The following is a 24854-nucleotide window of genomic DNA, read 5'->3' as shown; positions in this document are numbered from 1 at the left end:
TTCTGAGGGTCCTGTATACCTGTAGTGTAGAGTTGGTGGAGGTCCTGTATACCTGTACTGTATAGTTGGTGAAGGTGCTTTATATCTGTACTGTAAAGCTGGTGAAGGTCCTGTATACCTGTAGTTTAGAGTTGGGGGGGGTGTCCTGTATACCTGTAGTGTATAGTTTGGGGGTCTTGTATACTTGTAGTGTATAGTTCAGGGGTTCTGTATCCCTGTAGTGTATAGTTTGGGGGTTCTGTATACCTTTAGTCTATAGTTCAGGGTCTTTTATACCTGAAGTGTATAGTTGGGGGGTCCTGTTTACCTGTAGTGTAGAGTTGTTGGGGGTTCTTTATACCTGTAGTGTATAGTTGGTGGAGGTCCTGTATACCTGTACTGTATAGTTGGAGTAGAGGTTCCTTTATACCTGTAGTGTATAGTTGGGGTGGTCCTGTATACCAGTAGTGTATAGTTTGTGGAGGTGCTGTATTCCTGTAGCGTATATTTAGGGGGGTCCTGTATACCTGTAGTGTATAGTTGGTGCAGGTGCTGTATTCCTGTAGTGTATAGTTGGGGGGGTCCTGTATACCTGTAGTGTATAGTTGGTGGAGGTGCTGTTACTGTAGTGTATAGTTGGGGGGTCCTGTATATCTGTAGTGTATAGTTGATGGAGGTGCTGTATTCCTGTAGTGTATAGTTGAGGGGGTTCTGTATTACCTGTAGTATATAGTTGGTGGAGGTGCTGTATACCCGTAGTATATAGTTGGTGGAGGTGCTGTATACCTGTAGTATATAGTTTGGGGGTTCTTTATACATGTAGTATATAGTTGGTGGAGGTGCTGTATACCTGTAGTATATAGTTGGTGGAAGTCCTGTATACCTGTCCTGTATAGTTGGGGGGTCCTGTATACCTGTAGTATATAGTCGGTGGAGGTCCAGGTATCTGTTCTCAGGCAGCTGCCCTAGCAACCAGATTCCATTGAAAATGAAAATAGTAATCCTATTGGTTGCTAAGGCTTCCAACTGCCATTACTGCTGGGGAGACACCTGTGTGTCTCCCCACACAGGTGTTTATATTATATTTGTTGTTTTCTCTAGATTCATACGGTTTTACTGGTTTATAATTTGTTACTGTTATACAGAGTAAGGTCATGTTCACACACAGTCAGAAAATTGGCTGTTATTTGACACGGCCACTGTTTGCTGTGCCAAACAACGGCCGATGTCTCAGATGTTCACCCAGCTGATACTGCAGTGCCGTCTAGTTGTACATCACTTTATTGGAATTGGAATGTGGCGTATATGGGTGTACATTCAGGTGTTCGCTCACTCCAAGCAGCCATAAAGCACAATGTAAATTACGGCTGTGAGCCAGGAGCTGTACTTACACTGTGAGCACAGGCTGTTCTGTACGGCCGGGAGCTGTACTTACACTGTGAGCACAGGCTGTACGGCCGGTAGCTGTACTTACACTGTGAACACAGGCTGTTCTGTACGGCCGGTAGCTGTACTTACACTGTGAACACAGGCTGTTCTGTACGGCCGGGAGCTGTACTTACACTGTGAGCACAGGCTGTTCTGTACGGCCGGGAGCCGTACTTACACTGTGAGCACAGGCTGTTCTGTACGGCCGGGAGCCGTACTTACACTGTGAGCACAGGCTGTTCTGTACGGCCGGGAGCTATACTTACACTGTGAGCACAGGCTGTACGGCCGGGAGCTGTACTTACACTGTGAGCACAGGCTGTACGGCCGGGAGCTGTACTTACACTGTGAACACAGGCTGTTCTGTACAGCCGGGAGCTGTACTTACACTGTGAGCACAGGCTGTTCTGTACGGCCGGGAGCTGTACTTACACTGTGAGCACAGGCTGTACGGCCGGGAGCTGTACTTACACTGTGAGCACAGGCTGTTCTGTACGGCCGGGAGCTGTACTTACACTGTGAGCACAGGCTGTACGGCCGGGAGCTGTACTTACACTGTGAGCACAGGCTGTACTGTACGGCCAGGAGCTGTACTTACACTGTGAGCACAGGCTGTTCTGTACGGCCGGGAGCTGTACTTACACTGTGAGCACAGGCTGTTCTGTACGGCCGGGAGCTGTACTTACACTGTGAGCACAGGCTGTTCTGTACGGCTGGGAGCTGTACTTACACTGTGAGCACAGGCTGTACGGCCGGGAGCTGTACTTACACTGTGAGCACAGGCTGTACGGCCGGGAGCTGTACTTACACTGTGAGCACAGGCTGTTCTGTACGGCCGGGAGCTGTACTCACACTGTGAGCACAGGCTGTTCTGTACGGCCGGGAGCTGTACTTACACTGTGAGCACAGGCTGTTCTGTACGGCCGGGAGCTGTACTTACACTGTGAGCACAGGCTGTTCTGTACGGCCGGGAGCTGTACTTACACTGTGAGCACAGGCTGTACGGCCGGGAGCTGTACTTACACTGTGAGCACAGGCTGTATGGCCGGGAGCTGTACTTACACTGTGAGCACAGGCTCTTCTGTACGGCCGGAAGCCGTACTTACACTGTGAGCACAGGCTGTTCTGTACGGCCGGGAGCTGTACTTACACTGTGAGCACAGGCTGTTCTGTACGGCTGGGAGCTGTACTTACACTGTGAGCACAGGCTGTTCTGTACGGCCGGGAGCTGTACTTACACTGTGAGCACAGGCTGTTCTGTACGGCCGGGAGCTGTACTTACACTGTGAGCACAGGCTGTACGGCCGGGAGCTGTACTTACACTGTGAGCACAGGCTGTACGGCCGGGAGCTGTACTTACACTGTGAGCACAGGCTGTTCTGTACGGCCGGGAGCTGTACTTACACTGTGAGCACAGGCTGTTCTGTACGGCCGGGAGCTGTACTTACACTGTGAGCACAGGCTGTACGGCCGGGAGCTGTACTTACACTGTGAGCACAGGCTGTTCTGTACGGCCGGGAGCTGTACTTACACTGTGAGCACAGGCTGTCTGTACGTCCGGGAGCTGTACTTACACTGTGAGCACAGGCTGTTCTGTACGGCCGGGAGCTGTACTTACACTGAGAGCACAGGCTGTACGGCCGGGAGCTGTACTTACACTGTGAGCACAGGCTGTTCTGTACGGCCGGGAGCTGTACTTACACTGTGAGCACAGGCTGTTCTGTACGGCCGGGAGCTGTACTTACACTGTGAGCACAGGCTGTTCTGTACGGCCGGGAGCTGTACTTACACTGTGAGCACAGGCTGTTCTGTACGGCCGGGAGCTGTACTTACACTGTGAGCACAGGCTGTACGGCCGGGAGCTGTACTTACACTGTGAGCACAGGCTGTTCTGTACGGCCGGGAGCTGTACTTACACTGTGAGCACAGGCTGTTCTGTACGGCCAGGAGCTGTACTTACACTGTGAGCACAGGCTGTTCTGTACGGCCGGTAGCTGTACTTACACTGTGAGCACAGGCTCTTCTGCACGGCCGGGAGCTGTACTTACACTGTGAGCACAGGCTGTTCTGTACGGCCGGGAGCTGTACTTACACTGTGAGCACAGGCTGTTCTGTACGGCCGGGAGCTGTACTTACACTGTGAGCACAGGCTGTTCTGTACGGCCGGGAGCTGTACTTACACTGTGAGCACAGGCCTGTTCTGTACGGCCGGGGAGCTGTACTTACACTGTGAGCACAGGGCTGTTCTGTACGGCCGGGAGCTGTACTTACACTGTGAGCACAGGCTGTTCTGTACGGCCGGGAGCTGTACTTACACTGTGAGCACAGGCTGTTCTGTACGGCCGGGAGCTGTACTTACACTGTGAGCACAGGCTCTTCTGTACGGCCGGGAGCTGTACTTACACTGTGAGCACAGGCTGTACGGCCGGGAGCTGTACTTACACTGTGAGCACAGGCTGTCTGTACGTCCGGGAGCTGTACTTACACTGTGAGCACAGGCTGTACGGCGGGGAGCTGTACTTACACTGTGAGCACAGGCTGTTCTGTACGGCCGGGAGCTGTACTTACACTGTGAGCACAGGCTGTACGGCGGGGAGCTGTACTTACACTGTGAGCACAGGCTGTTCTGTACGGCCGGGAGCTGTACTTACACTGTGAGCACAGGCTGTATGGCCGGGAGCTGTACTTACACTGTGAGCACAGGCTGTACGGCCGGGAGCTGTACTTACACTGTGAGCACAGGCTGTATGGCCGGGAGCTGTACTTACACTGTGAGCACAGGCTGTTCTGTACGGCCGGGAGCTGTACTTACACTGTGAGCACAGGCTGTATGGCCGGGAGCTGTACTTACACTGTGAGCACAGGCTGTATGGCCGGGAGCTGTACTTACACTGTGAGCACAGGCTGTACGGCCGGGAGCTGTACTTACACTGAACCTGGAAGCAGTGTAATACCAGGTCAATGCCTGGAGAGGACACAGCCGGATCTTTTTCCATCTCCCTCTTCTAAAAATCCATGTAATCTAAGGCCCCCAGATGGGGGACGTATCAGATATTACACGGAGAAGAACAGATACTACACGTAATCTTAGCCAAAAGGCCGAGAAGCGATCACTTATTTTGTTTTAACAACAAAGAAAAAAAAAAAAAAAAATCTGGGAATATGGAAAAGTCAGCGCAGACTGAGGATGTCCGCAGAGGTCAGACGTAGTCCAGAAAGATGACTTATAAAAATGACATCACTGCACGCTTCTTTTCCAAACTCAGGGTAACGGACGAGGCGCCTGGACGTATACAGAGGGTATACACTACGGCCGTGAGTCCATAGGCTGCAATGTAATCGGCCGCTGTCATTGGCCCTTATTGCAACCTGCTACAATGGCCGATATTTAATGATAAAATTCATAGTGTAAACGTGGCCTAATACCCTATTTCCATTATACTGGTCTCTACGTTATTTCTACTATACTGGTTTTGGATTCAAACACACACAGCGTATACGCGGCAGATACGCGGCAGATACGCGGCAGATACGCGGCAGATACGCAGCAGATACGCAGCAGATTTGATGCTGCGTTCAGTTATTTAGATCTAATCTGCTGCGTATCTGCTGCGTATCACAGTAGTAAATACGCTGCCTATACGGTGTGTGGGTTTGTACCCTTATTGGTGGTTACTATTATACTGGTTTATATATTGTTACTATCATACTGGTTTATACGTCGTTGCTATTATACTGGTTTATACGTCGTTACTATTATACTGGTTTATACGTCGTTGTTATTATACTGGTTTATACGTCGGTGCTATTATACTGGTTTATACGTCGGTGCTATTATACTGGTTTATACGTCGGTGCTATTATACTGGTTTATACGTCGGTACTATTATACTGGTTTATATATTGTTACTATTATACTGGTTTATACGTCGTTGCTATTATACTGGTTTATACGTCGGTGCTATTATACTGGTTTATACGTCGTTACTATTATACTGGTTTATACGTCGTTGCTATTATACTGGTTTATACGTCGTTGTTATTATACTGGTTTATACGTCGTTACTATTATACTGGTTTATACGTCGGTACTATTATACTGGTTTATACGTCGTTACTATTATACTGGTTTATACGTCGGTACTATTATACTGGTTTATACGTCGTTACTATTATACGTCGTTGCTATTATACTGGTTTATACGTCGGTACTATTATACTGGTTTATACGTCGGTACTATTATACTGGTTTATACGTCGTTGCTATTATACTGGTTTATACGTCGTTACTATTATACTGGTTTATACGTCGTTGTTATTATACTGGTTTATACGTCGGTGCTATTATACTGGTTTATACGTCGGTGCTATTATACTGGTTTATACGTCGGTGCTATTATACTGGTTTATACGTCGGTACTATTATACTGGTTTATATATTGTTACTATTATACTGGTTTATACGTCGTTGCTATTATACTGGTTTATACGTCGGTGCTATTATACTGGTTTATACGTCGTTACTATTATACTGGTTTATACGTCGTTGCTATTATACTGGTTTATACGTCGTTGTTATTATACTGGTTTATACGTCGTTACTATTATACTGGTTTATACGTCGTTACTATTATACTGGTTTATACGTCGGTACTATTATACTGGTTTATACGTCGTTACTATTATACTGGTTTATACGTCGGTACTATTATACTGGTTTTACGTCGTTACTATTATACGTCGTTGCTATTATACTTGTTTAATAACGTCGTACTATTATACTGGTTTATACGTCGTACTATTATACTGGTTTATACTCGTTGCTATTATACTGGTTTATACGTCGTTACTATTATACTGGTTTATACGTCGTTACTATCATACTGGTTTATACGTCGGTACTATCATACTGGTTTATACGTCGTTGCTATTATACTGGTTTATACGTCGTTACTATTATACTGGTTTATACGTCGTTACTATTATACTGGTTTATACGTCGGTACTATCATACTGGTTTATACGTCGGTACTATCATACTGGTTTATACGTCGTTACTATTATACTGGTTTATACGTCGTTGCTATTATACTGGTTTATACGTCGGTGCTATTATACTGGTTGCTTCGTTTGATGCTATTTTTACATCGTTTCCTTAGCAGTAAATCTTTCCTACAGGTCTTTGTTACTATTTTGATGCCATGTCAGGGGGATTAGCAGAGGTGGATGATGGGGAATGTGATCCTGATGGAGGGGCTTTCTCTGGGGGTGATGCCCCCCTCTGGACCTGACTTCACTTCCACATCATTTGTCAATGAGATTTTCCAAAATAAAACAGTTGAGAAGGATCCATCAAAGAGACTGCAAAGTGTGGAAAAAGCAATGTAAACAGTCCCGAGAGGGAGATCCTGCTGCTCTGGGGTCAGGGGGGCGGGGCAACGTGTGCCAGGAGGGGGGGGGGGAGCACTTAAAGGGGCCTCATCACCGAGCTCCCACGGGTCCCATCACTTATACAGCAGCTCACTAGTAGTTCCAGAGTTTGTGTGATATTCAGTGATTAGAAGTGAAGCCAGGAGGCCGAGAATCACCGACATATCGGGTGTCTACAGGACGTCTAGGGGTTGTCTCTTCTCAGCCATCCCTTTCCATACACTTTATTGGGGTGTATGAATGTCCCACTAAGGGCCAGGACACACTGAGAGCCAAACTCCGTTCACTTCAATGGGATTTGTGCTCTGCAGTTCACACAGCGGAATTTCCGCACAGAATTTTCTGCGTCGGATTCGCTTTCCGCCAGAAGAATTGATGTGTCCCTGACACGTCCGCTGGCGGAATCCCACTGAAATGAATTGAGCAGTGAGCTTCTGCACAGAATCCAAGAGGAACCAGTGCGGAGCCAGTGTGGAACCAGTGCGGAATAGGAAAAAAAGAAGGAATTTGATTAAAAGACAAATGAATTTGCGCTGAATTCTCCAGAGGGGATTCCGGGCTGATTCCTCAGTGTGAACTGGTCCTAGTCACTGACAGAGCCCTCTGTAATACCACATATCACCAGTAGTGGCCGCTGCAGAGAACAGAGATACAAATGTATCAGATCAACCAGGAGGAGTGACCACAGGAGCTTACACTCTATAGGGGGGGATATCACAGAGCACAGGAGCTTACACTCTATAGGGGGGGATATCACCGAGCACAGGAGCTTACACTCTATAGGGGGGGATATCCCCGAGCACAGGAGCTTACACTCTATAGGGGGGGGATATCCCCGAGCACAGGAGCTTACACTCTATAGGGGGGGGGGGGGATATCCCCGAGCACAGGAGCTTACACTCTATAGGGGGGGATATCCCCGAGCACAGGAGCTTACACTCTATAGGGGGGATATCACCGAGCACAGGAGCTTACACTCTATAGGGGGGGATATCCCCGAGCACAGGAGCTTACACTCTATAGGGGGGGGGGGATATCCCCGAGCACAGGAGCTTACACTCTATAGGGGGGGGGGGATATCCCTGAGCACAGGAGCTTACACTCTATAGGGAGAGAGGGCAGTGCCATAGCTACCATGGAGGCAAACCCCGTTCCTTGTCCCCTCACCCCCTATAGACCCCGTTCCTTGTCCCCTCACCCCCTATAGACCCCGTTCCTTGTCCCCTCACCCCCTATAGACCCCGTTCCTTGTCCCCTCACCCCCTATAGACCCGTTCTGTTCCCCACCCCCCATAGAACCCCGTTCTTGTCCCCCTCACTCCCCATAGACCCCGTTCCTTGTCCCCTCACCCCCTATAGACCCCGTTCCTTGTCCCCTCACCCCCTATAGACCCCGTTCCTTGTCCCCTCACCCCCTATAGACCCCGTTCCTTGTCCCCTCACCCCCTATAGACCCCGTTCCTTGTCCCCTCACCCCCTATAGACCCCGTTCCTTGTTCCCTCACCCCCCATAGACCCCGTTCCTTGTCCCCCTCTATAGACCCCGTTCCTTGTCCCCTCACCCCCCATAGACCCCGTTCCTTGTCCCCTCACCCCCCATAGACCCCGTTCCTTGTCCCCTCACCCCCCATAGACCCCGTTCCTTGTCCCCTCACCCTCTGGGCCATCTTCCTCCATAGACCTGGCTCTGCCATCCTCCCTTCCCCCGTCCCCCGGAGTCTTCGCTATCTGCACAGATTTGCTTACTACTACAGGAAATCTCAGGTTGTGTTTTCACTTGTTTTTTTTGTAAGATTTTGCTCCTGTGGATGTTGTGTGGTCGGGGGCTCTGATATCTGCCCCACAGAGGGTGCGGCCGCTTCCAGTAGCTTATCTCCCCCGCCAGGTTGTGTTCTGCTCTTTCTTATCTCCACTAATTGGTTCTTCATGATTGGAGAGCCCCCCCCATATACCGTCCTAATGAGAGCCCCCCCATATACCATCCTAATGAGAGCCCCCCACATACCATCCTAATGAGAGCCCCCCCATATACCTTCCTAATGAGAGCCCCCCACATACCTTCCTGATGAGAGCCCCCCATATACCATCCTGATGAGAGCCCCCCCATATACCATCCTGATGAGAGCCCCCCCCATATACCGTCCTAATGAGAGCCCCCCCTATATACCTTCCTAATGAGAGCCCCCCCCATATACCTTCCTAATGAGAGCCCCCCACATACCTTCCTGATGAGAGCCCCCCATATACCATCCTGATGAGAGCCCCCCCATATACCATCCTAATGAGAGCCCCTCCTATATACCGTCCTAATGAGAGCCCCCCCTATATACCGTCCTAATGAGAGCCCCCCCATATACCGTCCTAATGAGAGCCCCCCCCATATACCTTCCTAATGAGAGCCCCCCCCTATATACCATCCTAATGAGAGCCCCCATATACCATCCTGATAAGAGCCCCCCCATATACCATTCTAATGAGAGCCCCCCCATATACCATCCTGATGAGAGCCCCCCCATATACCATCCTAATGAGAGCCCCCCTATATACCATCCTGATAAGAGCCCCCCTATATACCATCCTAATGAGAGCCCCCCCATATACCATCCTGATAAGAGCCCCCCCCATATACCTTCCTAATGAGAGCCCCCCTATATACCGTCCTAATGAGAGCCCCTCCTATATACCATCCTAATGAGAGCCCCCCCCCATATACCATCCTAATGAGAGCCCCCCCTGTATACCGTCCTAATGAGAGCCCCCCCATAAACCGTCCTAATGAGAGCCCCCCCATATACCATCCTAATGAGAGCCCCCCTATATACCATCCTAATGAGAGCCCCCCCATATACCTTCCTAATGAGAGCCCCCCCATATACCATCCTGATAAGAGCCCCCCTATATACCATCCTAATGAGAGCCCCCCATATACCATCCTGATAAGAGCCCCCCCCATATACCGTCCTAATGAGAGCCCCCCCATAAACCGTCCTAATGAGAGCACCCCCCATATACCGTTCTAATGAGAGCCCCCCTATATACCGTCCTAATGAGAGCCCCCCTATATACCGTCCTAATGAGAGCCCCCCCATATACCTTCCTAATGAGAGCCCCCCATATACCATCCTAATGAGAGCCCCCCCATATACCTTCCTAATGAGAGCCCCCCACATACCTTCCTAATGAGAGCCCCCCCTATATACCGTCCTAATGAGAGCCCCTCCTATATATACCATCCTAATGAGCCCCCCCTATATACCATCCTAATGAGAGCCCCCCTATATACCATCCTAATGAGAGCCCCCCTATATACAGTCCTAATGAGAGCCCCCCCTATATACAGTCCTAATGAGAGCCCCCCCTATATACAGTCCTAATGAGAGCCCCCCCCTATATACCGTCCTAATGAGAGCCCCCCCATATACCATCCTAATGAGAGCCCCCCCATATACCATCCTAATGAGAGCCCCCCTATATACCATCCTAATGAGAGCCCCCCCCATATACCATCCTAATGAGAGCCCCCCCATATACCATCCTAATGAGAGCCCCCCTCCCCCCCATATACCGTCCCTTGTCCCCTCATCCACGCATTTTAAAAGCATAGGTTGTCCCCTTGTTATAAGAGGTTGTCACAGGCGGGGGTCTCACCTCATCCATGTGTCACAGGTGGGGGGTCTCACCTCATCCATGTGTCACAGGTGGGGGGTCTCACCTCATCCATGTGTTACAGGCGGGGGTCTCACCTCATCCATGTGTTACAGGCCGGGGGTCTCACCTCATCCATGTGTTACAGGCGGGGGTCTCACCACATCCATGTGTTACAGGCCGGGGTCTCACCTCATCCATGTGTTACAGGCCGGGGGTCTCACCACATCCATGTGTTACAGGCCGGGGGTCTCACCACATCCATGTGTTACAGGCGGGGGTCTCACCTCATCCATGTGTTACAGGCCGGGGGTCTCACCTCATCCATGTGTCACAGGTGGGGGTCTCACCTCATCCATGTGTTACAGGTGGGGGTCTCACCTCATCCATGTGTTACAGGCGGGGGTCTCACCTCATCCATGTGTCACAGGGGGTCTCACCACATCCATGTGTTACAGGTGGGGGTCTCACCTCATCCATGTGTTACAGGCGGGGGTCTCACCTCATCCATGTATTACAGGCCAGGGTCTCACCACATCCATGTGTTACAGGCGGGGGTCTCACCACATCCATGTGTTACAGGCGGGGGTCTCACCTCATCCATGTGTTACAGGCCGGGGGTCTCACCTCATCCATGTGTTACAGGCCGGGGGTCTCACCTCATCCATGTGTTACAGGCCGGGGGTCTCACCACATCCATGTGTTACAGGCGGGGGTCTCACCTCATCCATGTGTTACAGGTGGGGGTCTCACCACATCCATGTGTTACAGGTGGGGGTCTCACCACATCCATGTGTTACAGGCCGGGGGTCTCACCTCATCCATGTGTTACATGCGGGGGTCTCACCACATCCATGTGTTACAGGCCGGGGGTCTCACCTCATCCATGTGTTACATGCGGGGGTCTCACCACATCCATGTGTTACAGGCCGGGGGTCTCACCTCATCCATGTGTTACATGCGGGGGTCTCACCACATCCATGTGTTACAGGCCGGGGGTCTCACCACATCCATGTGTTACAGGCGGGGGTCTCACCTCATCCATGTGTTACATCCCGGGGGTCTCACCTCATCCATGTGTTACAGGCGGGGGTCTCACCACATCCATGTGTTACAGGTGGGGGTCTCACCTCATCCATGTGTTACAGGCCGGGGTCTCACCACATCCATGTGTTACAGGCGGGGGTCTCACCTCATCCATGTGTTACAGGCGGGGGTCTCACCACATCCATGTGTTACAGGCGGGGGTCTCACCTCATCCATGTGTTACAGGCCGGGGGTCTCACCACATCCATGTGTTACAGGTGGGGGTCTCACCACATCAATGTGTTACAGGCCGGGGGTCTCACCTCATCCATGTGTTACAGGTGGGGGTCTCACCACATCCATGTGTTACAGGTGGGGGTCTCACCACATCCATGTGTTACAGGCCGGGGTCTCACCACATCCATGTGTTACAGGCGGGGGTCTCACCTCATCCATGTGTTACAGGCTGGGGTCTCACCTCATCCATGTGTTACAGGCGGGGGTCTCACCTCATCCATGTGTTACAGGCGGGGGTCTCACCTCATCCATGTGTTACAGGCTGGGGTCTCACCTCATTCATGTGTTACAGGCCGGGGGTCTCACCACATCCATGTGTTACAGGCGGGGGTCTCACCACATCCATGTGTTACAGGCCGGGGGTCTCACCACATCCATGTGTTACAGGCGGGGGTCTCACCACATCCATGTGTTACAGGCGGGGGTCTCACCATATCCATGTGTTACAGGCGGGGGTCTCACCTCATCCATGTGTTACAGGCGGGGGTCTCACCTCATCCATGTGTTACATCCCGGGGGTCTCACCTCATCCATGTGTTACAGGCCGGGGGTCTCACCACATCCATGTGTTACATCCCGGGGGTCTCTCTGATAAAACCAGCTATAATTTTCTAATAATATTAGAACAGGGGTCCCGACAGGAGTCAGTGCGGGGGGCTGTCACCTACATCCCACCATATCGCCCTCTATAGGAAGCGTGATGTCTGCCATATGTGTACAATGTGCCGTCACTGATCCGTCGCCTCTGGGGAATACTGGGGGCACTGCGCCACTCCGCTGCCACCACATAGACTATAATGGGAGAAGCGTAAGGCTACATTCACACATCTGTAGTGCAGCGGTGACTGCGGACCTGCGGCCGGCACTATGAATGTGCATCTGTAGTGCAGCGGTGACTGCGGACCTGCGGCCGGCACTATGAATGTGCATCTGTAGTGCAGCGGTGACTGCGGACCTGCGGCCGGCACTATGAATGTGCATCTGTAGTGCAGCGGTGACTGCGGACCTGCGGCCGGCACTATGAATGTGCATCTGTAGTGCAGCGGTGACTGCGGACCTGCGGCCGGCACTATGAATGTGCATCTGTAGTGCAGCGGTGACTGCGGACCTGCGGCCGGCACTATGAATGTGCATCTGTAGTGCAGCGGTGACTGCGGACCTGCGGCCGGCACTATGAATGTGCATCTGTAGTGCAGCGGTGACTGCGGACCTGCGGCCGGCACTATGAATGTGCATCTGTAGTGCAGCGGTGACTGCGGACCTGCGGCCGGCACTATGAATGTGCATCTGTAGTGCTCCGTGCTGCATGGAACACTACATTGCCGCTTGCGTAGCGATCTGGCTGCAAAATGCGGTCTGTATTACAGCATGTCCATTACAACATGTTTTTGCAGCACAGATAGCGGCCCCGTAAACACATACGGATGTGTGAACGGGGCCATTGAATACCATTGGTTTTATGTTCTGCCCGCAATTGTGGACAGAACAACAGACGTGTGAATGTAGCCTAAGAGATTGTAAACTTCTCTGGTGACTAATGGATAATCTGCTCCTTTATCTTCAGCAGCAGCAGCCGGAGGAGCAGATAAGGAGGCCGAGAAATCACTCCAAGAGACAGGAGATAAGGTCTCTGCTGACACAGGAGGGAAGATACAGGCAGGACTACAGCCCCCAGCATGCCCTGACACAGGAGGGAAGATACAGGCAGGATTACAACCCCAACATGCAATGACACCGGAGACAGGACTACAACCCCCAGCATGCCCCGACATAGGAGACAGGACTACAACCTCCAGCATGCCCCGACATAGGAGACAGGACTACAACCTCCAGCACAGGAGACAGGACTACAACCCCCAGCACAGGAGACAGGACTACAACCCCCAGCATGCCCCGGAACAGCAGGGAAGATACAGACAGAACTACAACCCCCAGAATCAATCTATCTACCTATCTATCTCCTATCTACCTACCTCCTATCTACCTCCTATCTATCTATCTATCTATCTATCTCCTATCTATCTATCTATCTATCTATCTATCTCCTATCTCCTATCTATCTATCTATCTATCTATCTCCTATCTATCTCCTATCTATCTATCTATCTCCTATCTCCTATCTATCTCCTATCTATCTCCTATCTATCTATCTATCTATCTCCTATCTATCTATCTATCTATCTATCTATCTATCTATCTATCTATCTATCTATCTATCTATCTCCTATCTATCTCCTATCTATCTATCTCCTATCTATCTATCTATCTATCTATCTATCTATCTATCTATCTATCTATCTATCTATCTATCTCCTATCTATCTATCTCCTATCTATCTATCTCCTATCTATATATCTATCTATCTATCTATCTATCTATCTATCTATCTATCTATCTCCTATCTATCTCCTATCTATCTCCTATCTATCTCCTATCTATCTATCTCCTATCTATCTATCTATCTATCTATCTATCTATCTATCTATCTATCTATCTCCTATCTATCTATCTCCTATCTATCTATCTCCTATCTATCTATCTATCTCCTATCTATCTATCTCCTATCTATCTCCTATCTATCTATCTATCTATCTATCTCCTATCTATCTATCTCCTATCTATCTATCTCCTATCTATCTATCTATCTCCTATCTATCTATCTATCTATCTATCTATCTATCTATCTATCTATCATCTATCTATCTATCTATCTATCTATCTATCTATCTATCTATCTATCTATCTATCTATCACAGTTAGTTGTGGTTATTGCTCCAGGATCCGGGTGTTTTGCCCCCTGCAGGACACATATACCTAATCCTGTGACCCCTGGGGTCAGGCTGACATATGACCCCACTGATCCCCCCCCCCCCTCCTTTAAAGGGACAGGAGTCTGGAGTTGTGATTTGTGACATCACGGAAACTCTTCCCCCTAGAAGGTTTGGAGCGTCACCTCCCCGAGCACCAATCAGGGCAGAGCGGGCTGTATATAGGGGGCAGCAGCAGGAGGAGGGAAGCTCAGACAGCCTGCTCATCTGGGACCCTGCAAACCAGAGGCACAGACCAGGTGAGGGACCCCCAGAGCCCCCATCCATTCCCTCACAGCCCCCCATCCATTCCCTCACAGCCCCCCATCCATTCCCCCACAGCCCCCCCATCCATTCCCTCACAGCCCCCCCATCCATTCCCTCACAGCCCCCCCCCCATACATTCCCTCACAGCCCCCCCATCCATTCCCTCACAGCCCCCCCCCCATACATTCCCTCACAGCCCCCCCATACATTCCCCCACAGCCCCCCATCCATTCCCTCACAGCCCCCCCCCCCATACATTCCCTCACAGCCCCCCCCCCATACATTCCCTCACAGCCCCCCCATACATTCCCTCACAGCCCCCCCATACATTCCCCCACAGCCCCCCATCCATTCCCTCACAGCCCCCCCATCCATTCCCTCACAGCCCCCCCCATACATTCCCTCACAGCCCCCCCATACATTCCCTCACAGCCCCCCCATACATTCCCTCACAGCCCCCCCATACATTCCCTCACAGCCCCCCCATACATTCCCTCACAGCCCCCCATACATTCCCTCACAGCCCCCCCATACATTCCCTCACAGCCCCCCCATACATTCCCTCACAGCCCCCCCATACATTCCCTCATAGTCCCCCCCCCCCCCCCCGTATACTGACAGGTGTGTACAGAGCCCCCCCCCCCCCCCCCCCGTATACTGACAGGTGTGTACAGAGCCCTCCCCCCCGTATACTGTCAGGTGTATACAGAGCCCCCCCCCCCCCCCATATACTGTCAGGTGTATACAGAGCCCCCCCCCCCATATACTGTCAGGTGTGTACAGAGCCTCCCCCCCCCCGTATACTGTCAGGTGTATACAGAGCCCCCCCCCCCCCCCCCCCCGCATACTGTCAGGTGTATACAGAGCCCCCCCCCCCCCCGCCCCGCATACTGTCAGGTGTGTACAGAGCCCCCCTTTATGGCCGTCTTGTCTCTCTCTTAGATGCAGTCCTCCAGCAGCTTTTCCTGCCCTGAATTCCCCCCCCAGGAGGTCCCCAGCCTGGACCCTTCCCCATCTATAGGTAAGAGGGGATCAGCGCTCACAGGACTACAACTCCCAGCATGCCCGGCGTTTATGCTGCTCAGTTTTCTCTTTGTAAATAATTAGATACAATGTTGCAGAGAAAAGTTGTTACATTTTGCACAGATAACGGCTCTGGAGTCACGTGTCACCTGGGGGTGAGGCAGAGCGGCTGCCAGTGTCCAGGGTGGGGGGGGCAGAGCGGCTGCCAGTGTCCGGGGTGGGGGTGAGGCAGAGCGGCTGCCAGTGTCCGGGGTGGGGGGGGGGGGGGGGGGCAGAGCGGCTGCCAGTGTCCGGGGTGGGGGGGGGGCAGAGCGGCTGCCAGTGTCCGGGGTGGGGGGGGGGGCAGAGCGGCTGCCAGTGGCCGGGGTGGGGGGGGGGCAGAGCGGCTGCCAGTGTCCGGGGGTGGGGGGGGGCAGAGCGGCTGCCAGTGTCCGGGGTGGGGGGGGGGCAGAGCGGCTGCCAGTGGCCGGGGGTGGGGGGGGGCAGAACGGCTGCCAGTGTCCGGGGTGGGGGGGGCAGAGCGGCTGCCAGTGTCGGGGGTGGGGGCAGAGCGGCTGCCAGTGCCTGGGGGTGGGGGGTAGAGCGGCTGCCAGTGCCCGGGAGGTGGGGGTGGGGGGCAGAGCGGCTGCCAGTGCCTGGGGGTGGGGGGCAGAGCGGCTGCCAGTGCCTGGGGGTGGGGGGCAGAGCGGCTGCCAGTGCCTGGGGGGCAGAGCGGCTGCCAGTGTCCGGGGTGGGGTGTGGGGGGGGGGGGGCAGAGCGGCTGCCAGTGTCCAGGGTGGGGGGGCAGAGTGGCTGCCAGGGCCCGGGGGTGGGGGGGGCAGAGCGGCTGCCAGTGCCCGGGAGGTGGGGGGCAGAGCGGCTGCCAGTGCCCGGGAGGTGGGGGGCAGAGCAGCTGCCAGTGCCCGGGAGGTGGGGGTGGGGGGGCAGAGCGGCTGCCAATGCCTGGGGGTGGGGGGCAGAGTGGCTGCCAGTGCCCGGGAGGTGCTGACCCTCCCCTCTTATTTTCTTTCAGATTTCAGCTATGAAGATCCAACTTTCCTCCATGATCTTGAGCTGAACTCAGGAAAGGGAGTGTACCCCCACCCCGGTGCCCCCCTGTGCCAGGACTACACCGAGCACTCCCTGTATTACTGGGATCCCTACAGACAAGGTGGGTGATGAGAACAGCCTGAGCCTGCCCCCTGGTGGAGCTGCCACATAACTGCTGGGACTTGTGGGAGCCTCATGCTGCCAGGGCATGCTCGGACTCTCATTGCATGCTGGGAGTTGTAGTTCTTCATCATTGCATGCTGGTGTGGTGGCGGCTGGTCGGGTACTCGGGTGTTTAGTCTCACAGTAGCCTGGGGTGGTGTTAGACCTTCCCTGCACTGTGGGTACCGCTACAGCACAGAGAGAGGATAGCCCAGGTGTACAGAGGTGTGTACAGGAGAGGAGGCGTACAGAGGTGTGTACAGGAGAGGAGGTGTACAGAGGTGTGTACAGGAGAGGAGGTGTACAGGAGAGGAGGTGTACAGAGGTGTGTAGAAAATGTAGTTGTCAGCTCACCGACCAAGAACTCTCTGGTGCCCCGGATTCACATCTGGCAATTGCGTGGTACTGCAGTTCAGAAAAGGAAACGATAATCCAGCACTTGATGCAGAGAGTTTCTTTTTATTTTTCAAAGCCAAATATACAGACAACACCTAAGTGCAGTGACCCCACAGGACGCGTTTCAAGCGCATGCGCGCTCTTGATCACCTAAGTTGCACTTGTGAAACCCTTCCTTAAATCATCACCACTACAGGTGTAACTAACAGGTGCACAAGTTAACTCTTAAGACATACCATAATATCAATATGCGGTAACCTATTTAATCTATGAAGAATATATACATAACTAAGACATGCTTAAAACGTGTGTATATATATAAAGGCAGAAGGATATTAACTGATACAAGCATTATACACCACACTATATATTCTAACAATAACATAGCACTATAGTTCAACAGTTATATTCCTATAGTTATGCTGCTGAATTTATATAGGTATAAGTGTGGATAAATGCAACGAAAATTCTCCAAGCATAATAAAATAGATGGATTGTGCAAACCAAATATTTATTTAATATACTCATTATTTATTTATATGTTGAATATGTTCATCTATTTGTTTGTACTTTATTTTTTGTGCTTGGAGCAAATATCATAAATTGTATAAGGTAGCAACAAATACTACGTGATGTACTATCTCAGTATGATGCTTTCAGGTAGTATCATCATACTGAGATAGTACATCACGTAGTATTTGTTGCTACCTTATACAATTTATGATATTTGCTCCAAGCACAAAAAATAAAGTACAAACAAATAGATGAACATATTCAACATATAAATAAATAATGAGTATATTAAATAAATATTTGGTTTGCACAATCCATCTATTTTATTATGCTTGGAGAATTTTCGTTGCATTTATCCACACTTATACCTATATAAATTCAGCAGCATAACTATAGGAATATAACTGTTGAACTATAGTGCTATGTTATTGTTAGAATATATAGTGTGGTGTATAATGCTTGTATCAGTTAATATCCTTCTGCCTTTATATATATACACACGTTTTAAGCATGTCTTAGTTATGTATATATTCTTCATAGATTAAATAGGTTACCGCATATTGATATTATGGTATGTCTTAAGAGTTAACTTGTGCACCTGTTAGTTACACCTGTAGTGGTGATGATTTAAGGAAGGGTTTCACAAGTGCAACTTAGGTGATCAAGAGCGCGCATGCGCTTGAAACGCGTCCTGTGGGGTCACTGCACTTAGGTGTTGTCTGTATATTTGGCTTTGAAAAATAAAAAGAAACTCTCTGCATCAAGTGCTGGATTATCGTTTCCTTTTCTGAAGTACAGAGGTGTGTACAGGAGAGGAGGTGTACAGAGGTGTGTACAGGAGAGGAGGTGTACAGAGGTGTGTACAGGAGAGGAGGTGTACAGAGGTGTGTACAGGAGAGGAGGTGTACAGAGGTGTACAGGAGAGGAGGTGTACAGAGGTGTGTACAGGAGAGGAGGTGTACAGAGGTGTGTACAGGAGAGGAGGTGTACAGAGGTGTGTACAGGAGAGGAGGTGTACAGGGGTGTGCTGGTGCTTAGAGAGGAGACCAGAGTCCCCGGTGTTTTCATAAGAATAGAACACGTTACTGGAGAGTCACTCAGTGTAGACAGTCCCCGGGTGGGCGGCACTTACATACTGTAATCACATTGGAAATGAAGGGAGAGGTATCTGCAGCAGCCCGTCATCCGCTATCTGGGTGTAGCAGACTCCCGAGGTTTCCCAGTCGTCCTGCGCTGCGCAGTAGGATACAGTTTGGCTGCAGGTTTTGTTTCATTAAAGTGAATGGAGCCTAATTGCAGAACGCACCTGACCTGGAGACAAGAGCGCTGCTGTCTCTGGAAGAAAGCGGCCATGTTTTTTGTAGTGCTAGAGAACCCCTTTAACACTCCTGTGAGAGAAAAGACAGGATAGGACAGAGGAGAGTCGCACCTGTGACTGGTCAGCACACAACATGTGATACAAAAGAGGTTAACCCTTCCGCTCCTTCAGCTGTGCAATAAGTTGGATAGCACACCATCGGAGGGGTGACTTACTCAGGTGCCATAGCCAGCCCCCCGTGGTGGGGATCAGTGTAATGGCTCTCTGGTGGGCCATGCTGAGCCTTGTAGTCCCCGGTGGCCGCCTCCTCGCTGTGCGGGTGACATGGTTAGGTCTAACTCTTTCTTTCTTCCTAGGACTGGACTGCAGCCATGAGGACTATCCCCCATCCTTCCCCGGCTTCCTGCCGTCCCTGAGTGAGGAGCTGCAGCGCCCCCCTGCCCAGTATCCCGCCCCAGAGGAGCCCTCCTTTACTATGGCCGAGGCCTACACCAGCAACATGGCGACCGGTTCGGTGGGGGATCAGAGCTTCTCCTGGGCATCACAAGAATGGCACAGCTGGGACGAAGCCACCTGGGTGACCGCCATCCCCTCGCAGGACAGCCCGCAGATGTCTGGCAGCACACCAGCGCCCCCCACAGGTAGGAGCAGGCAGGTGCCCTCTCTGAATGTTATCACTCACAAGGTGCATGGATTAGATAAAGCACAGAAACAGCGCCCCCCTGTCCTCAGGTTGTGTACAGCATTACAACTCGGCACATTCACATCAATGGAACAGAGCTGCAATACCACAGCCAAACGGTCCCTGCAGGGGGGCGGACAGCCGATCCTGCATCTCTGCTGGCAGTCAGTGACTGGAATCAGATCACGTTGTATCCAGTGAAGACAATGCTCTGTGAGCAGCCCAGCACTCAAGGTCTCCATAGCCCCATATAGTAACTATCACCCCCATCATCTGCTGTCCCCCTCCAGGTTACCACTACCAGACGCCCGACCACAGAGCCGACCCCGGCAAAGAGGGGCGCTACACCGCCTGCAAGAGCGCCAGAGCCAAGGACAGCAAGCCCCCCGCAGCAGGTGAGCGCCCCCTACAGCCTTATCTCTCTAGGGCAATGTATCTTAGCCTGTCATGTGTGATACTGTCTGCTGAGCTGTGTATCTAAGCCTGTCATGTGTGATACTGTCTGCTGAGCTGTGTATCTAAGCCTGTCATGTGTGATCTTGTCTGCTGAGCTGTGTATCTAAGCCTGTCATGTGTGATACTGTCTGCTGAGCTGTGTATCTAAGCCTGTCATGTGTGATATTGTCTGCTGAGCTGTGTATCTAAGCCTGTCATGTGTGATACTGTCTGCTGAGCTGTGTATCTAAGCCTGTCATGTGTGATACTGTCAGCTGAGCTGTGTATCTAAGCCTGTCGTGTGTGATACTGTAAGCTGAGCTGTGTATCTAAGCCTGTAATGTGTGATACTGTCTGCTGAGCTGCTGTATCTAAGCCTGTCATGTGTGATACTGTCTGCTGAGCTGTGTATCTAAGCCTGTAATGTGTGATACTGTCTGCTGAGCTGCTGTTTCTAAGCCTGTCATGTGTGATACTGTCAGCTGAGCTGTGTATCTAAGCCAGTCATGTGTGATATTGTCAGCTGAGCTGCTGTATCTAAGCCTGTCATGTGTGATACTGTCTGCTGAGCTGTGTATCTAAGCCTGTCATGTGTGATATTGTCTGCTGAGCTGTGTATCTAAGCCTGTCATGTGTGATACTGTCTGCTGAGCTGTGTATCTAAGCCTGTCATGTGTGATACTGTCTGCTGAGCTGTGTATCTAAGCCTGTCATGTGTGATACTGTCAGCTGAGCTGCTGTATCTAAGCTTGTCATGTGTGATACTGTTAGCGGAGCTGCTGTATCTAAGCCTGTCATGTGTGATACTGTTAGCTGAGCTGCTGTATCTAAGCCTGTAATGTGTGATACTGTCTGCTGAGCTGCTGTATCTAAGCCGGTCATGTGTGATATTGTCAGCTGAGCTGCTGTATCTAAGCCGGTCATGTGTGATACTGTCAGCTGAGCTGCTGTATCTAAGCCTGTCGTGTGTGTGATACTGTAAGGTGAGCTGTGTATCTAAGCCTGTCGTGTGTGATACTGTAAGCTGAGCTGTGTATCTAAGCCTGTAGTGTGTGATACTGTCAGCTGAGCTGCTGTATCTAAGCCTGTCGTGTGTGATACTGTTAGCTGAGCTGTGTATCTAAGCCTGTCGTGTGTGATACTGTTAGCTGAGCTGTGTATCTAAGCCTGTCATGTGTGATACTGTCTGCTGAGCTGTGTATCTAAGCCTGTCATGTGTGATACTGTTAGCTGAGCTGCTGTATCTAAGCCTGTCATGTGTGATACTGTCTGCTGAGCTGTGTATCTAAGCCTGTCATGTGTGATACTGTCAGCTGAGCTGCTGTATCTAAGCCTGTCATGTGTGATACTGTTAGCTGAGCTGCTGTATCTAAGCCTGTCATGTGTGATACTGTCAGCTGAGCTGCTGTATCTAAGCCTGTCATGTTTGATACAGTCTGCTGATCTGTGTATCTAAGCGTGTCATGTGTGATACAGTCAGCTGGGCTGTGTATCTAAGCCAGTCATGTGTGATACTGTTAGCTGAGCTGTGTATCTAAGCCAGTCATGTGTGATACTGTTAGCTGAGCTGTGTATCTAAGCCTGTCATACAGTGACACAGCGTGTTCCTCCTCCTCCTCTCCAGCGACGTCCGGTCCCATCCAGCTCTGGCAGTTCCTCCTGGAATTACTACAAGACGCCTCCTGTCAGACGCTGATCAGCTGGACGGGCAATGGTTGGGAGTTTAAGCTTTCCGACCCCAATGAGGTAGGTGTATCCCCGTATCCGAGGGCCGCCGTATCCTCCAGGCCCCAGGTTAACCCCCTGCTCCTCTTCCTCCTCCTCTTGGGCCAAAATAACCCCCTGCTCCTTCTCTTTAGGCTCCATTTTCCGTTCTTATTTTTCTTCTACCTCCTCCTCCTCTCGGGCCAAAATAACCCCCTGCTCCTGTTCCCTTCCTCCTCCCCCCCCCCCGCTAACTCCCTGCTCCTCCTCCTCTCAGGCCCCCCGCTCACCACCGCCTCTCGGGCTCCCGCTGCCCCCCTGCTCCTCCTCCTCTCAGCCCCACGCTAACCCTTGCTCCTCCTCCTCTTGGGCCCCTCCGCTGACCCTCGCTCCTCCTCCTCTCGCGCCCCCGCTGACCCCCTGCTCTTCCTTCTCTCGGGCCCCCCGCTGACCCCCGCTCCTCCTCAGGCTCCCGCTGACCCCCACTCCTCCTTCTCTCGGGCCCCCGCTGACCCCTGCTCCTCCTCCTCTCGCGCCCCCGCTGACCCCCTGCTCTTCCTTCTCTCGGGCCCCCCGCTGACCCCCGCTCCTCCTCAGGCTCCCGCTGACCCCCACTCCTCCTTCTCTCGGGCCCCCGCTGACCCCTGCTCTTCCTTCTCTCGGGCCCCCGCTGACCCCCTGCTCTTCCTTCTCTCGGGCCCCCGCTGACCCCTGCTCTTCCTCCTCTCGGGCCCCCGCTGACCCCTGCTCTTCCTCCTCTCAGGCCCCCGCTGAACCCCTGCTCTTCCTTCTCTCGGGCCCCCGCTGACCCCTGCTCTTCCTCCTCCTCGGGCCCCCGCTGACCCCCGCTCCTCCTTCTCTCGGGCCCCCGCTGACCCCCTGCTCTTCCTCCTCCTCGGGCCCCCGCTGACCCCCGCTCCTCCTTCTCTCGGGCCCCCGCTGACCCCCTGCTCTTCCTCCTCCTCGGGCCCCCGCTGACCCCCGCTCCTCCTTCTCTCGGGCCCCCGCTGACCCCTGCTCTTCCTCCTCCTCGGGCCCCCGCTGACCCCTGCTCTTCCTCCTCCTCGGGCCCCCGCTGACCCCCGCTCCTCCTTCTCTCGGGCCCCCGCTGACCCCCTGCTCTTCCTTCTCTCGGGCCCCCGCTGACCCCTCCGATCGCTCTTACAGGTGGCTCGTCGCTGGGGGAGACGGAAGAACAAGCCACGGATGAACTACGAGAAGCTGAGCCGCGGGCTGCGCTATTATTACCACAAGAACATCATCCACAAGACCGGCGGCCAGAGATACGTCTACAGGTTCGTGTGCGACCTCCAGGAGCTCCTGAGCCGCCCCACACAGGGGCCCCAGCAAGAGCCCAGGGGCCACAGCCAGAGGAACCTGTGAGGAGCCAGAGAGAGAGGACGCCATAGGGTGCCAGACTCCCCGGACCCGGAGTCAAAGCGCCCCCCATACAAGCACTGAGGGATCTGCAGACACTGGCCAGCGGGGGATGGGAGTGACACCCCAATACTGAGGGGAGGATGGGAGTGACACCCCAATACTGAGGGGAGGATGGGAGTGATACCCCAATACTGAGGGGAGGATGGGAGCCACACCCCAATCCTGAGGGGAGAAGGAAGGTAGCCACACCCCAATCCTGAGGGGAGGATGGGAGCCACACCCCAATACTGAGGGGAGGAGGAAGGGAGCCACACCCCAATCCTGAGGGGAGGATGGGAGTGACACCCCAATACTGAGGGGAGGATGGGAGCCACGCCCCAATACTGAGGGGAGGACGGGAGCCACGCCCCAATACTGAGGGGAGGACGGGAGCCACACCCTAATACTGAGGGGAGGATGGGAGCCACGCCCCAATCCTGAGGGGAGGATGGGAGCCACGCCCCAATCCTGAGGGGAGGATGGGAGCCACACCCCAATCCTGAGGGGAGGATGGGAGCCACGCCCCAATACTGAGGGGAGGAGGAAGGTAGCCACACCCCAATCCTGAGGGGAGGAGGATGGGAGCCACACCCCAATCCTGAGGGGAGGATGGGAGCCACACCCCAATACTGAGGGGAGGAGGAAGGTAGCCACACCCCAATCCTGAGGGGAGGATGGGAGCCACACCCCAATACTGAGGGGAGGAGGAAGGGAGCCACACCCCAATTCTGAGGAAGGGGCACATTCTGGCATTGAGGGGGTGCATCCCTAATCATCAGGGGGAGGGGTGGTAAGTTTTGGGGCTCCTCCCCCTTGGACACGCCCAGTACAGGGTGACATCTCCCATCATCCTTTGTTCTCTACATTCCTGATATAATAATCCTGTAAATAATAAGATATTGTTATATTTTCTATTATTTTGATAATAAACTATTTTTTGCTTTTCTTAATAATCATGTGATCTGTGTGATGCTCTGCGGCCTAGAACAGTAGGGGGCGCCCCCCATCTCACATACAGCCCCCTCCCCTCTATAACCATTGCGGGGGGCCGGAGAGCTGAGTGACACCCGGTGAGGGCTGTAGGGGACACCTGATGCCCCAGAGCCAAACTGGGACTAAGAGTAACTTAAAGGGGTTCTCCAGCGCTACAAAAACACGGCCACTTTCCCCCTCTCCTCTCCAGGTCAGGTGCGGTTTGCAATTAAGCTCCATTTACTTCAATGGAACTGAGTTTCAAACCCCACCCAATCTGGAGACAAGAGTGGGGCAAAAGTGGCCATGTTTTTCTAGCACT

At 52.4% G+C, this 24854-nt stretch overlaps 1 protein-coding gene and 1 non-coding gene across 2 annotated transcripts in view; one reads left to right on the top strand and one right to left on the bottom strand.

Moving 5' to 3' along the window:
* Positions 1 to 24439, top strand: part of LOC138778108 (ETS translocation variant 2-like) — a 29822-nt gene extending 5383 nt beyond the window's left edge. The window contains exons 2-8 of the mRNA XM_069956365.1: positions 14742 to 14872; positions 15822 to 15900; positions 16915 to 17052; positions 19677 to 19961; positions 20293 to 20397; positions 22062 to 22183; positions 23309 to 24439. Of these exons, the coding sequence (XP_069812466.1) occupies positions 14742 to 14872; positions 15822 to 15900; positions 16915 to 17052; positions 19677 to 19961; positions 20293 to 20397; positions 22062 to 22183; positions 23309 to 23524 (1076 nt within the window). The 3' untranslated portion in view covers positions 23525 to 24439. The remainder of the gene's footprint in view (positions 1 to 14741; positions 14873 to 15821; positions 15901 to 16914; positions 17053 to 19676; positions 19962 to 20292; positions 20398 to 22061; positions 22184 to 23308) is intronic.
* On the bottom strand, positions 4328 to 4518 carry LOC138778109 (U2 spliceosomal RNA). The gene has a single exon (XR_011360884.1). It is a non-coding gene; the product is annotated as a U2 spliceosomal RNA (small nuclear RNA).
* Positions 24440 to 24854: the final 415 nt, after the last annotated feature.

The sequence above is a fragment of the Dendropsophus ebraccatus genome, unplaced genomic scaffold (genome assembly GCF_027789765.1).
Source record: "Dendropsophus ebraccatus isolate aDenEbr1 unplaced genomic scaffold, aDenEbr1.pat pat_scaffold_623_ctg1, whole genome shotgun sequence".
In the NCBI taxonomy this organism is placed as follows: Eukaryota; Metazoa; Chordata; class Amphibia; order Anura; family Hylidae; genus Dendropsophus; species Dendropsophus ebraccatus.
The sequence above is the reverse complement of the archived record's forward strand: the minus strand, read 5'-3'. Positions and strand labels throughout refer to the sequence as shown.